This window comes from Bactrocera latifrons, unplaced genomic scaffold, assembly GCF_001853355.1.
Source record: "Bactrocera latifrons isolate USDA-ARS-PBARC rearing strain unplaced genomic scaffold, ASM185335v1 scaffold_7, whole genome shotgun sequence".
Lineage (NCBI taxonomy): Eukaryota > Metazoa > Arthropoda > Insecta > Diptera > Tephritidae > Bactrocera > Bactrocera latifrons.
In genome coordinates this window covers 2,192,447-2,206,639 of record NW_017537378.1, presented here as the reverse complement: position 1 = coordinate 2,206,639, position 14,193 = coordinate 2,192,447, and the positions used below count along the sequence as shown (strand labels likewise).

The following is a 14,193-nucleotide window of genomic DNA, read 5'->3' as shown; positions in this document are numbered from 1 at the left end:
TATGTACATACACACATTCAAGCACATCAACAAATCTGTGTACTTATCCCTTAATTTGTGTTGATTCATTGACGCATAAAAAAGCATTAAATTGAATTTATTTATATGTAAGTAAATAAGTGCTTTCATGTAACCAGAAACGTATGTTAAATAGATACTACGCATACACAGAGTTCATGTTAAATATTAACATTTATATGGTTATTTGGTTATGTGTGCAACATTATTTGTACAGAGGTACGTCATGTGTTAAGTGCACTGAAGAAATGGTAAATTGGAGGGTTGTCCTAAGAACAAAAAAAAAAAAAAACAAATTTATTTAAAAATAAATATTTTTCTTCAACTTTTATTAATAAACAAATTTTATTGTAAGCAAAATTTTAAATTGCAAAAATAAATTTAAATTGATGTTGAATTGGATATATTAGATTCTAATCAATATAAATATAATTTGCGTCGAATTTGTCATTAATATCGTTATCCTAACATGAAATTCTTTAACACTCTTTTATCCTAAAATGGTAAAATTGGACAACATTAATGTGTGCCTTCCACAATATCTGCAGATTTTACTTTACATTGGATACTTGGACATTAAAAAAAGATTTTGAACTGTTACATTAAGACATATAAACACCCGATCGGGTCGATTTTTATTTTCCTAGCGTTTGTTTTTTTTTTTTTTGTTTGCTCTATTTCTGACAAATTTCAAGCAAACAGTGATGATTAACATTCGAATCTCCACTAAACACGCTAGTTTTATTCTTATTTGAACAAAATCAGTTTATATAACATCTGATCAAGAATTACCCGGATTGACAAAAAAAAAAACAAAAAGCTCATTTTCTAGAATTTTAATACACATCATTATCACCATCTTCAAACTAGACACCTGAGCCAATAGAAGCAGGTCAAAGATTAATACACTTTTCCATATACTTATTTCAAGCCTCGGCTGAGATGGCCTTCAGTAGCTTCAACGAATTTTGAAATTTTTCGGTTTCTGCTGATTTTTGAAGCGCCATTCGCTAGAAAGATGAACAGTTTTAACGTTATATATATAAAACTATAAAACCACATCTCGTCACCAGTAAAGATGCATTTGATAAACGTAAGGTTCAGCTCAGCTACAGTGTAAACCGTATCTTTGCAACCTCTACTCGACGTCGCTTTTGCAAATGATTCAGATTTTAGGTGTGTCTTTAATCGAACTTTAAGAGATGTTGAGATGTTCCCTCTCTGATGACAACACCATGATTTGCAAGCACTTTTTCGATGCTTTCGCCATTAACAGAGGGGAATGGACGACTAGCAGGAGGCGTTAGTTGTGCAGATCAAGGAAAAAATTATCAACTTTCCGTATAATGTATTTTGATCTTAATCTGTCACTAAAGTTTATATAATTTCAAAGAGTCCTTAATTTGTGCATTAACTAACTTTTACCCTTACTTACCTATTATCTATATTATCTTGTCAACATAAAATAAATTAGTGAAAACAATATGAAATCATAATTTCTTTGCTAATGGCTCAAGTTCTACTTCAAACAGTGAATATGGAAACGTATTTATTTATATTCTCAACGCCCATTTTTTGCCATGGCGAATTGCAGTAAAGTTTAAATGACAAAATTCACCAACAAAAATAAAATATACAATCACAACTAATCCATCTGGCAACGTAATTACAAGTTCGCCGAGTCAGTGCACGCGACTGTCGTTATGCCACAAAATAGCTAAAAGCCCGTGCTAGAATATTACCACATTTTATCTCTGCGTATGAACTTCCATTCACTTGCCTATTCAATTAAACTTAAGTGCATTTATGTATATGTGCATGTATGCAAGTTGCTGTATTTGTTTATTGCTGTGACTTGATTGCATATTATGCAAATGTGGCTACAAAAAACAGTTTTTGTCGTTGCGACGGGTATTTAGGTGCCATTGACTTCTTTGCATGGCAGTTTTAAGTTCAACTGCAGTATTGTCATGCCGATTATCAAGCATAATATTTCGGAAGCAGACTGCCGACAATGAAAGGCTTTGAAAATGATTACTTCGTTGCACTCCACGGGCCACTCTTGAGAATATTAAGTGTGCCTTTTCCCTTTATCAATATTTCACGATCATTTAAACTTGCTGACTTAATTGATATATCAAGTTCAAGTTATTTTAAAGTTATGAAACAGTATTTAGCTCTATATGTAGAACTATGATGAAATCATAAATTTTTTGTAAGAATTAATGCCCTCATGCGAGGCTGTTTTGATCTTTTCATTGGGGGTGTTTTTTTTTTGCGGGTGCCAAGCCCAGTGCACCATCCTGGGGAGGGCTGATTCGCTTTCTCACTTCAGCTCGCTTTCAAACGCATGTTTCTTGGCTACCAAGAGGATACTCCGAGGAAAACCGGAAGTGGTGAGCCATATGTAAACAAATCGTTTCTGACCACTCCCACACGGTTCCATCCTGCAGTACCCGCCGGGGGAAGCAGAGGAAGAGAAAGACCTTTACTCCGTTGGAAAGACTAGGTGGAGAAGGACGTGGAAACACTTAAAGAAGAACGAGTGGAGCGCTGTTGTTAACGCAGCTAAACCATGTAAGAGTCCACGCCAATAAAAAGGAAGAAAGTGTATGCTTGGTATACCAAAAAGATGTCTTTGATGGTGCAGCGGTATCATGCTTTGCAGTCCGTCATTTCCGTCCGAAAGGTATTGTGACGGGATTTTGATCGCACTTCCCCGAGTAGATGGACCTTTATAAGGTTGTTAAACATGTTTTGCGAAGTTGAAAGTAATAAGACCGTTCCATCGAGATGCGTAAATTGGTGTTCAAGAAAAATTATGGCTGTTGCATTCTCAATTCAGGCAAATCCAAGAGTTTCGACTCGCAACTTGGAGCTAGTAGACGGTAATTACAACGTAGAATTCGTGGCCACTTAAAGCTGTTGTTCAAAGTTCAAATAACAAGCCGGCTAAACTCTCTAAACTTGCCTATTCGAATGCAATTTTGCCAAAAAATTATTGAACTCTCCGAAAAAGACAATAACATGATAGATTGCCGGTTTATGTCTGATCAGGCCTATTTTGATCTAAACGGAAATGTAAAGAAGCAAAATTGGCATATAAGGAAGGAATTAAATACAGAAAGAGTTCAAAAGACGGAACTTTACGCAGAACGAGTCACGGTGTGGTGCACAGTTTCATTAAGGCGGTACAGTAACTGTCAATAGGAACTGTTATTTTAGAGGACACATCCCTTTCAATATCGTTTGGTTTCAGCAAGATGGAGCAACTGCGCACATAACCAGACCGGTTATTGTGGGGCTCCAACGAGAGTTTGAAAACAAATTAATATCAAGAAACTTCACTTTCCGCTGGCCTCCAAGGTCTCCGACCTCACTGCACCAGATTTTTTTTATAGGGTTATGTTAGGCAACAGGTGCACAAAACAAAACATTAAATCGATAATTGAGGCAATCCCGACTTCAACAGTGCAAAATTTTCTAATGCAACACCTAAGCATATGCGTGGTTTAGCAAGGAGATCATTTATTATCCATAAATATCAAAAGTGATTTCGCAGGTATCTTAAAAATTTTAGAATCCTTGCAAAAGTTATAGGTTTTACTTCTTTATAAACAGTATCTGGAGGGCTAAATCTCTGCGAACCAAGGTGTTTCGACCTTGATCTCGCAAGGAAGATACATTCATGAAAAATAAGGAAGGACAACTTTCACAAAATTTTAACCTCACCGCGTGAACGCATTAACGTAGCAAATACAAAAATCAATCATAGAATAACTATTCGCAAGAAGTAAAGCCTAAAATATTTCAATGCCATTTATTACGTATCAGGTTAGGATTCTTATTTCATAACACAAATTCCTTTATGGTAATTTATTTAACAATTTCAGCACTATGTTCATGCTTAGCTTGTTAGAAAAAAAAAAACAAAAACTACATTCCAGTACAATGAGGACAACAAAAATGCGAAGAAAGTAAATGTGGTGGCGTATGTAATTCTCTCTTGTACTTGAGCTGGTTTCTTTTAACCCATTGATTGCCCCAAATCGAATAATTGGTATGTGTGCGTGGCATGGCATATGTCATTACAATAAACTACAGAACTTTGAAGGGGTGACTTTACGTATAAGTTTAGACTGTAGGTGGTTGTACAGTAGAAAACCCATTAGCTGAAGTAACTATTACAAATAACTTTGACTATTCACCTTTTAAAACTAATATCCGATTTCATCAGTTTTCATATAGAATGAAAACAATTTTAAATTTAGGTGAGCAATGAAACAATCTTTAAAGTCGATGTTTTCATTAATAGTGTTCAATGATGCAACGAATATTTGCAGAAATTCCAAATCCAAAAAAAATCTGAAATAATCAATATTATATATATTATATAAAATACGAATGCATTCTTTGGGGTCAAACGGAAACTAGTTCCAGTACACATACTTAAGCCTAATTGCCCATTAAATTGCAAGCTACTACCAATAATGTGCACATACACAGATACATATGCAAATTCATATAGTATATTATTGATATATTTTCGCTCCATTAATTACACATAAACTTGACCTTCACCATAATGACCACGGTCACTTTGAGGTGGTTTTGTGGTGCCAACGAACCAAAACTATTTTAGCCCCTTCAGTCGTAAATTAATAATATTTTAGTACACTTTCATGTAGTAATTGCTTAGTGTTGGAATTATTGAACGAAATATGCCAAAATTTCCATATTTACAGAATTGTCAGAAAATTATACGCTTACGTTCGTTGAACGCGAAGACAGACCCAGCCGCATTGGCGCGTGAAGTCGTGGACAAATGTGATCTCATACACAAATCCCAATTGGCGGATGTGGAGCAGATAATATTCTATCTGAAGAATCGAAAGGACAATACTGGTGCAGGTGAGTATATAAATACGTGCATATATATACATGTGAAAATATTGTTCCTTTAGACATCGCTGACAATAACAGTCACCATCGGTCGGCTGTATCGGGAAAGCGTACACCGGCCAACAAGGCGAACCCAGCCTCAGCTGTTCTGTCACCCGCTAAGACACCAGCTAGCAATGCAGATGTCTCCATCAATAATATTGATGAATATGTGGAGTTGTTGTACGAGGACTTGAGTGAACGAATACGTGGTTCAGCAATGATCCTGCAAGTGGCACGCAACCCAGATAATTTGGAAGAGCTGGAGAAAAATGGTTTGTGTATAAGGTTCATAGATTTTACTAAGAAAAATTATTGAACTGTTTTTCTGATACTTTAGAGGCTTGTCTGAGCGCTTTATCGCGCGTATTACGAGAGGATTGGCGCAAGAGTTTAGATCTATCCACAAATATAATATATATATTTTTCTGTTTTTCGACCTATACGAAATTTCATCCCGTTATTGTGCAATATAAGGTGATTAAAAAAAACCTTAAAACTATGAAACACAAATATTCTATTCCCATCGGTATCATTTTTTATCCCAGATTGGTTCCCTCTGCATGGACGTCATAGACTATGAGCTGCGACGTTATGAAACAATGCGGAATGAGTTGGACGTGAGAAAGAATCCGGTTACCTCTGCACCACTTTCGGCTAAATCCAGCAAAGAGAAACTGAACCGCAGCACTGATGATTTCCTCGATATAATGAATGAGGAAAAACCAAAGGAAGTAAGTTGAAACGTCGGTACCACTCAAAAATATAACTAAAATCACACCAATAACATGTAACTTTTCACGCAGATGGAACCACCACGTCGTCGCATACCCGAACTCAAACAACGTCCCAAATCTGGAAATTGGTCTAGTTTCCACGGTTCAATGACTTCCTCCATGATGAAAAGTCAAATACTCAACAGTAGTTATCATGAGGCTCTTTCCACCGGTGCTGCCACACCTGACTCGGGCATTTCATCGAACGGTGACATGAAAGCGACCAGCAATGAGGCGCTCGATCGCAACGATCCGAAGGTGAAGAAAGAAGAGATCGATCGTCTAAATAAGCAGTTAAAAGTATTTGCTAAGAAACAAGAGCAACTATTACGTGTTGCTTTCTACCTGCTACTTAATATGGCCGAGAATATTAAATTGGAGGAAAAGATGAGACGCAAGCACATCGTGAAAATGCTCGTCAAAACATTGGATCGACAAAATATCGATCTCTTAATGTTGGTGACAACATTTCTGAAAAAGTTATCTATCGTACGTGACAATAAAGATGATATGGGCGAGTTCAATGTCATTGCCAAATTGCCACGCCTATTCCAAAGTGGTCACACCGATTTGGCACAAGTGACACTGAAACTGGTCTTTAATTTATCATTTGATGGTGTGTTGCGACGAAAAATGGTCGGTGCTGGTTACCTGCCAAAGCTGGTGATGTTCATCAATGATGAGAAACATCACGGCATCGCAATGAAGATACTCTATCACATGAGCTTAGATGATTGGGTGAGTGTCAGAGTTCATATACAAAATTTATATTTATATTAACGTATTACCATTACAGGTTAAAGGCTTATTCACACACACTGAGTGTGTTCAAATGGCCACCGATGCCATAATACTCAATCTGAATAGCAAGGTTGATCTCGATCTCATCGCACTCTGCATCAATCTATCGCTGAACAAACGTAATGCACAAATCATGGTCGAAGGCAATCGGCTGCATGATCTAATGGATCGCGCTTTCAAATATCAGGACTCACTATTAATGAAACTACTGCGCAATCTTTCACAACACGAAATGTTACAACCAAAATTTATTGACTATGTCGGCGATCTGGCACGCATTCTCACAATTTGCGAAGATGAATCGTTTGTGGTGGAATGTCTTGGTATACTCGGTAATCTCTCATTAGCCGATTTGGATTACTCACAAATATTGCAGAACTTCCAACTAATACCCTGGATAAGGGATGTGCTTGTGCCCGGTGCCAAATTGGACGATATGGTACTCGATACAATTGTTTATTTGGGTACTTGTGCACATGACGAACTTTGTGCGTTGCTGTTCTGTCGCGCTAAGGTTGTGCTCTCGTTGATCGAGCTGCTGAAGGCCAAACAAGAGGACGACGAAATTGTCTTACAGATCATTTTCGTATTCCAACAGATTTTACGACACGAAAGCACACGCGAATATATGATCAAAGAGACTGAATCACCGGCGTATCTGATCGATTTGATGCATGACAAGAATGCCGAGATACGTAAAGTCTGCGATTATTGCCTCGACATCATTGCTATCAGTGACAGTGAGTGGGCCAAACGGATCAAGGTGAGTGGATTGCACTATGAAATGACTTTGAAGCGCTAAATTAAATAGAGACGGAAAACCTTATCTTAATTATATACATATAAACGTTTTTATGTTAAAGCCAAATTCTATTTTCATTATATAAATTTATATAATTTTTATTAATTCTAATTTTTTTATTAATCATCTATATATTTTATAGCTCGAAAAGTTCCGCAATCACAATTCACAGTGGCTTTGTATGGTTGAATCGCAGCAAGATCAAGACAATGAACAAGACTATGCTGACAATGATGAGAACGAAAACGAACTCGACACCTATTTGCGCAACGATTATTTGGACAACTGCGATCTCTACAATAGCAGCAATACAAATAAGGAGAGTGAGGATAATGAAAGCAACAATAGCAACAATCCAGCCAGTCCTGCACTGTCTACCTATAGTCGCCCAGTGAGCAGGTGAGAGAATAACAGACATTTTAGTTGACCGTCCTTGACCGGATAAAAAATCCGGGTGGGAACGGGGGTCAAAAAATTCTTACGGATATAAAAGAAAAAAAGAATCATTTGTGATTGAAATTGGCTACTGTAACATTTTAAAGAGATTTATTTCAGAAAAATTTCATATTTATGGAGGTTTTAGTCTCTTGAGATCAATTTAATATCGTTTTTAATTACTGATTTTTAATAGACCTAATGAGTCTAAATTTAAAAATATTTATTAATTGAATAAGCTTTAAGTAATTCAAATGGAAATTATATTTATATAATTTAATTTTTGCCCTTTAGGTGAAAGCTGAAAAGTTGTCCGAAAGCTCTAAAAAAATACGAATAAAAGAGTTTTATATTTAACCTTTTAAAATTAGCAAGGAATTAGAATTGTGTATAACGTTCGACGTGTAGTGTACTCTTTATATTAAAATACTTAACCTTATTATTTTGGGGCAAAGATTTTTGTTTCGGCTGGTTTGAAAATAGAGTGAGTATTATCTATAATAAATTTTAAATAGCCTATGCTAGAAATTTAATGCATCTGAATGCCCAAAATCACCTAAATCTGAGCTGTTTGTTCAATAATTTACTAATAAATGATGGGGACATAATTCTCTGTTCGGTCGAAACCGTACATATATACCCAATGCAAAGAAAGGACAATTTACCGAATGCTTTGTGCGAAATTTTAATGGATTGGTTGAACATTAATCGTTTCATTGATTTAAATCAGTTATTTGTTCGATTCGTTACTCTCCAACTTTTCAAAAATAGAATTAAGTAGTTAAATAAGTTAGGCACGGAGCTTCTATTTTGGGTTTGTTGTGAATCCTTATCTTTCGCGGTATTTATTTAATCATCAATTGAAAATTTTTGTAATACCTCTTTGCATTTATGTATTGGGTATACAAATAGCTGCTTCCATTTTGCAAATACTTTGGCATTTACTATTAAAACGGAGTTGTAAATATTACTGGTTCTGGCTTTTCAGATGGACACATACCAAATCACACACTGCGCGACATAAGCAATGGCCGTCAATGTATTTTCGTTTAAACAAAAAGTTTTTAAAACACAAACTTGAGAAAATTACTCACTGAAAAAGGTTTTTATCGATTTTAATATTAACTACCTTTAAATCCGCCTGCTCAAACTTTACTGTCCAGTGTAATTCATATTTCGATAACACAAATTTGTTATGCATTAAAATAAATGTTATGGAAGTGACGTCCAAAATACATACATACATACATATCGTAACTCCATACCATATATTGGCCATAAAGGATGTGATACGCCTTATTCATGTTTCGAAATCATCCAAATTTACGTCTTCCAAAGTTGTCTGTTCTATTTACGTATAGTCTGTATATTAATATACATGTTCTCAATATATGTATGTATGTAGCACTAGTCCATAACATTCTTGTCTTTTGTCCCGACAATTATTCACAATTCTTCAATCCCCAAACTGTCAGTGTCCCCCTTTTGTTCAACTTGCACACCTCTTTTTCCAAGGTCACCACAGCTGTGAGTTCACATTTCACCACTCATAAGCACTTTCTTAATACACTATTTCTTGCAGTTCATTTCAAACTAATGATAGGTATACGGTTCATAAATCAAAGTATTTTCGGGTGGCACTTTTCAGAGTAATATATAATAATAGTAAAGAGATTTTGTTGATATTGCCCTTTAATATTTTATTTCAAAAAAGTTAGGATGAAAAATGTATGTAGTGGTTTCTTTCTCAATTAAGCAATAATCTCTTTCAATTTTTTTAGTAGCAGTCGTGATTTATTCTTATCTTTTTCTAAGGCCGATCTAATCATTTAATTAATCTGTCAATAATAGTTCTAAAAAATGTGTAAACTTCACCTTTTAAAAACCTTCAAAGCTGGATTGTTTTCTTCCATTCGGACAACATAACCTAGTCAGCGCAACCACTGTTTCTTGTTTCGCTGAACTATGTCAATGTCGCCGTATATCTCGTACAGTTCAAAGTTCCATGGGCTAAGGGGCAGTTGATAACAGGACGGGAATGATCAGGGACTTGTAGAGTTTGTTCTTTGTTCGGCGAGAGAGGAATTACTTTCCAACGCGTACTCAACACAAAGTAGCACTTGGTATTGGACGGCCTCGCTTAGTATCAATCCTGACGAAGCTTTTGGTATTGCTCAATCTCAGTTTATGCCGCCGTATTAGCTTTGCGAGGATACCACGCTCAGATATAGCGCCATAGAAGCAATTCTTTTTCATGCTGTCGAAGGCTGTCGGCTTTAAAATTGACGAAGAGATGGTGTGCTCGATCTGTCTTTCACGGGTTCTTTCCAAGTCATGGCGCATGGTGAAAATCTGGTCCAAAGCCACACCGATAAGGTTCAAACAGTTTGTTAAGGGTGGGCTTCAGTTTTCCACACACTATGCTCGATAAGACCTTATATGCAATATCAAGAAGGCTTATCCAATGGTAATTGCCGCATTACCCATCGGCTCCCGCCGCTTTACGTCTCTACAGATTGCTATTGGAACTTATACATATTCTGGCAAGGAACGTCTATTCCATTATCATCGATTGGGGAATGGGGTACGCCATTTCTAGATGTTACACTTTCAATGCTGTTCAGCAGGCTGGAAAAGTGTTTCCTACATTACTTCAGTAGGCTCTGAAAATCAGCCACTAGGGATTATCCCTTTGGGTCCCACAAGAGTATACTACGGTCTGGAAACCTTCCGTTATTCGACGAACCTTTTCGAGAATTACCCGTATCGGCCAGCTTCTCAAGCTCTTCTTCTTTTGATATACAGGTAATCCAGAAGTTAGGAGCAGCATAGGTGTGGTATCTCGATGTCAAGTCTGTATGAGTAAAAATAAAATAAGATTAAGTGGGTTGCACCATGTCACATGTCAACACGAGTCAATAAACCAGAGGATATAGGTCCATCTGCTGTTCGAACTCTTCGCCTGCAAGTTTTAAAGAATTAAAGGAAGGCCTTGTTATTTCTCGCTTAAGTAGGACTTTGAAATAGTTTTTAATTTAAATACGAACTTTATTGAACTAAATGCTCGAAATGCTAAAAATTCGAAAACTATAAATTACCGTTAAAACTAGTTGTTTTTAAAGTCCTTAAAAGAATGCATTGAGTATAAAAAACTCCAACGTTTGAGCGAATTGAACATTTTGTTTTGCTTGAAGCTACACTCACACATAAATGTATGCATACTCGTACATATTTCTAAAGAAGTGTAGCAAATCCGAAAGTACGCTAATCACTACCTACATGTTTTTGTACTTATAAAATAAAATTGGCTAAATCGCAAGAAATCATTTCATTTTTATTTGCCAGTTTATAGCTAACTGTACTTTTATATTTGTCTACCAATAGCTACCGGCGCAGCGAGGACCTCGACGATCTCTTCAACATGACTTCGAGTTCGAAATCGCAAGGATCCAGCCAAGGCGATAGCAACTACATGTTCAAGTCGAACAAATCGCTGGATGTTGAGGGACTGCACGAGGAATTGTTGATGGCCTAAAATGCACATTTGTATATGAAATATGTAATACATGTATATGTATGTATGTATATAATGATATATATATCCACTTATAAGCAGGTGCGTCGTTATAAAGTACATTTGTACATACATACATACATATGTATGTAGTTATGTATTGTATGAAGAATTAAGGAAAATGTTGCATTAAGGCGCTCCTCAACTCCCCCTCAATTGTTTGGAAAATAAGGTTTTGCACTACAACAACAAATGTAAAGGAAGTTTTTCTTTTTCTTAACAGTAAGTTATATTTTGGCTAATATGTAGTTGCCACATATTACTACGTGTAATTGTTGTTGTTTGTGACTGTCCAAATCGTAGCAGCGCTCGTGTCACAACCTACCAACCAACTTAAAACGAGTCGAAATAATCACATACAAGCAAATGTATATGTATGTGTTCATTTATATATATAAGATGCATTTACATACAGACGATATGTTTAACCCTTGAAGAACAAACTCGACTTTCGACTATATGCAAAGCAGAAATGTTTATAAGTAATAATGGAAAACCAAAAAGAAAATAAAAGAAAACAAGAAAGTGGTGTGAAACCGCAATTTTAATTAGTGCAAAAATATTTAAGTGAAATTGTATTTTATTGAAATTTCATACAGACACGCTTGCTTTAACTTACATACATAACTGTAAAGAACGATTGGCTTGCAAATGCTTTGCTTATTTCAGACATGCTTAAATGTAGATATGTAGCTTGCATTTGGAAATGCGCGCATAAAATATATGCGACGATAGAAAAAAGTCTTAAGTAAACTATATTCCGCACGCACATTAGTTATTTTATGTAGTTTAATTTATTTTATAAACAAAAGATATATGTATGTATGGATATTGAAAATGTTGCATATATATTATATTTATGTAGCGAAATGAAAGAACAAAAAAACTAGAAAACAGCCAACAGCCAAACAAACAAAGAATTCAAATCCCAAAAACCGCTCAAAAGGCAACCTTGTATAACGGTTAATGAAAGCATATAAGACAAAATTTCATTGCAATTCATCGACGCTAGTCCTCTTAAACGTTTAAGTTACTTGTTTAGCTTTACATACTTACATATGTATATGTTTATATTTATGTATTTTATATTTGTACGTGTATGTGCATGACATGTTAATGCATTTTAGTCGAATTATAGACCAAAAGGCAATTTCAGCACTTTCAACAGTGTGTTTTGAAAAGTTTCTGAATGTGATATGTGTTTAAGTATATAATATACATGTATGTGTATGCTGACTATGTTTAAAATACACAAGATGTTATTAAGGCTAATTTATTGCTAAATTAATTGTTCAATTTATTATTATATTTTTTTATGAGTTTAGTTGTGGCGTTAGTATGTGCCCATCTTTTATAACTGTTAATTGTGGCTAATGTTCAATAAATGATCTAAAGCGAATGCTTCAGTTTCTAGCCGCGGTATCTTTCTAAAAAGAAACTTAAAAAAAAATCGAAATTGAGGTTCTATAGCGATATTAAAAAAAAACATTAAAAATAAAAATTTAAAGAATTATTATTTCCTAAAACGAAGATGAACTCGTAAGAAAAGTTTAAGTTTATAAAACAAAAATAAAGAATCGAGTTTCTAGTACCGGTATTTTCAAAAAAAAAAAAAAATTAATTTAAACAATATTTTTTTCTTTAAAACAATTTTTATTTCCTAAAGCGAAGATTAACGATTTCAAAATTTTAAATTTATAAAAAATAAATATTCAGCAACAGTATTTTTTTTCAAATCCATTGAAGTTTCCTGAAGCGAAGATGAAATCGTATTAAAAGTTAAATTTATAAAACAAAATGAGACTTCGAGCTTCTAGTAACGGTATTTTTCAAACACAAATCTATAAAACCCATTTTTTTTTTCAGTGAAAGAATTATTATTTCTTAAAACGAAATTGAACTCGTGTCAAAAGTTTAAATTTATAAAAAAAATTAAAATTTGGAGTATTTTTTATTTTTAAGCCATATTGTTCTCTGTTTCGTTCAAAAAAACTTCTATATAGTCACCTGAAATGAAAAACAATTCATCATAAAAAAATCGAAAATCGCTGTCAGATATAATAACCAATATATAACGACTATATATCAAAAACTGAAAATTTGTTTCAATATGAGTGCATATTAACCAATATATAACCACTTTATAACCAAAACTCAAATTTCGATATTAGTAGTTCAATTATATCGTTTTTCCTCCACTTGAAGACTTATGAAAAGTAATGTTACCTTATTTTGCATTTTAGGTGACGATATAGATATACAAAATTGTTGAAAATAATTGAAGTGCTCCACTGAATTTCGGTACGATTAAATTTCTCTGAAGCAAAATTAATTTATAGCTTCGATTTTGTTATAGAAAGCTTTAATTGATTTCGAAATGAAGATACCGGTATTAAAAATAAAGTTATACTAAAACTGAAAAAAAATTCTTCAAAATTGTACTTCAAAAATGAACAATAACTTCGAATACCGCTAATTTCTACAATAAAAAACGCAGTAATTAAGAAGCGATAAAAAGTCACACACTTACATATGTATTTGCGACAGTGCAGCGCTACTCTAAGAAACGATAACGCGATTTTGTACGAAGTGAACGTTTTCCTCAGTCAAGCTCTCTTGAAAGTGTTCATATTTTAAATATTTCCATATTTTTATACGCTGCATGAAAAATACATATTTATTAGCAGTTAATTTTATTTACAACATAATTTTGGTTATAATTTGTATATTATAATAATTATAATATTATTGTTTGAAATTTATGTTTTGTTTGAAAATTAATATTTTTTGTTATGTTAAAAGCCTTTATGCTGAAAAATGCCATATTTTTTAAGTAATCTACTGCT

At 34.4% G+C, this 14,193-nt stretch overlaps 1 protein-coding gene across 5 annotated transcripts in view; it reads left to right on the top strand.

The window, feature by feature from the left end:
- LOC108975907 (kinesin-associated protein 3) overlaps window positions 1–12,206 on the top strand; it is a 41,168-nt gene extending 28,962 nt beyond the window's left edge. For 2 of the 5 annotated variants that reach the window (XM_018944720.1, XM_018944723.1), the window contains 8 exons: window positions 4,764–4,929; window positions 4,983–5,234; window positions 5,300–5,436; window positions 5,508–5,693; window positions 5,766–6,473; window positions 6,532–7,299; window positions 7,481–7,737; window positions 11,158–12,206. In XM_018944720.1, coding sequence (XP_018800265.1) covers window positions 4,764–4,929; window positions 4,983–5,234; window positions 5,300–5,436; window positions 5,508–5,693; window positions 5,766–6,473; window positions 6,532–7,299; window positions 7,481–7,737; window positions 11,158–11,308 — 2,625 coding nt within the window. In that variant the 3' untranslated portion in view covers window positions 11,309–12,206. Of the gene's footprint in view, window positions 1–4,763; window positions 4,930–4,982; window positions 5,235–5,299; window positions 5,437–5,507; window positions 5,694–5,765; window positions 6,474–6,531; window positions 7,300–7,480; window positions 7,738–8,067; window positions 8,258–8,761; window positions 8,876–11,157 lie in introns of all 5 variants that reach the window. The other 3 variants (XR_001993905.1, XM_018944721.1, XM_018944722.1) reach the window with 3 other exon arrangements.
- The last annotated feature ends 1,987 nt before the right edge of the window (window positions 12,207–14,193 follow it).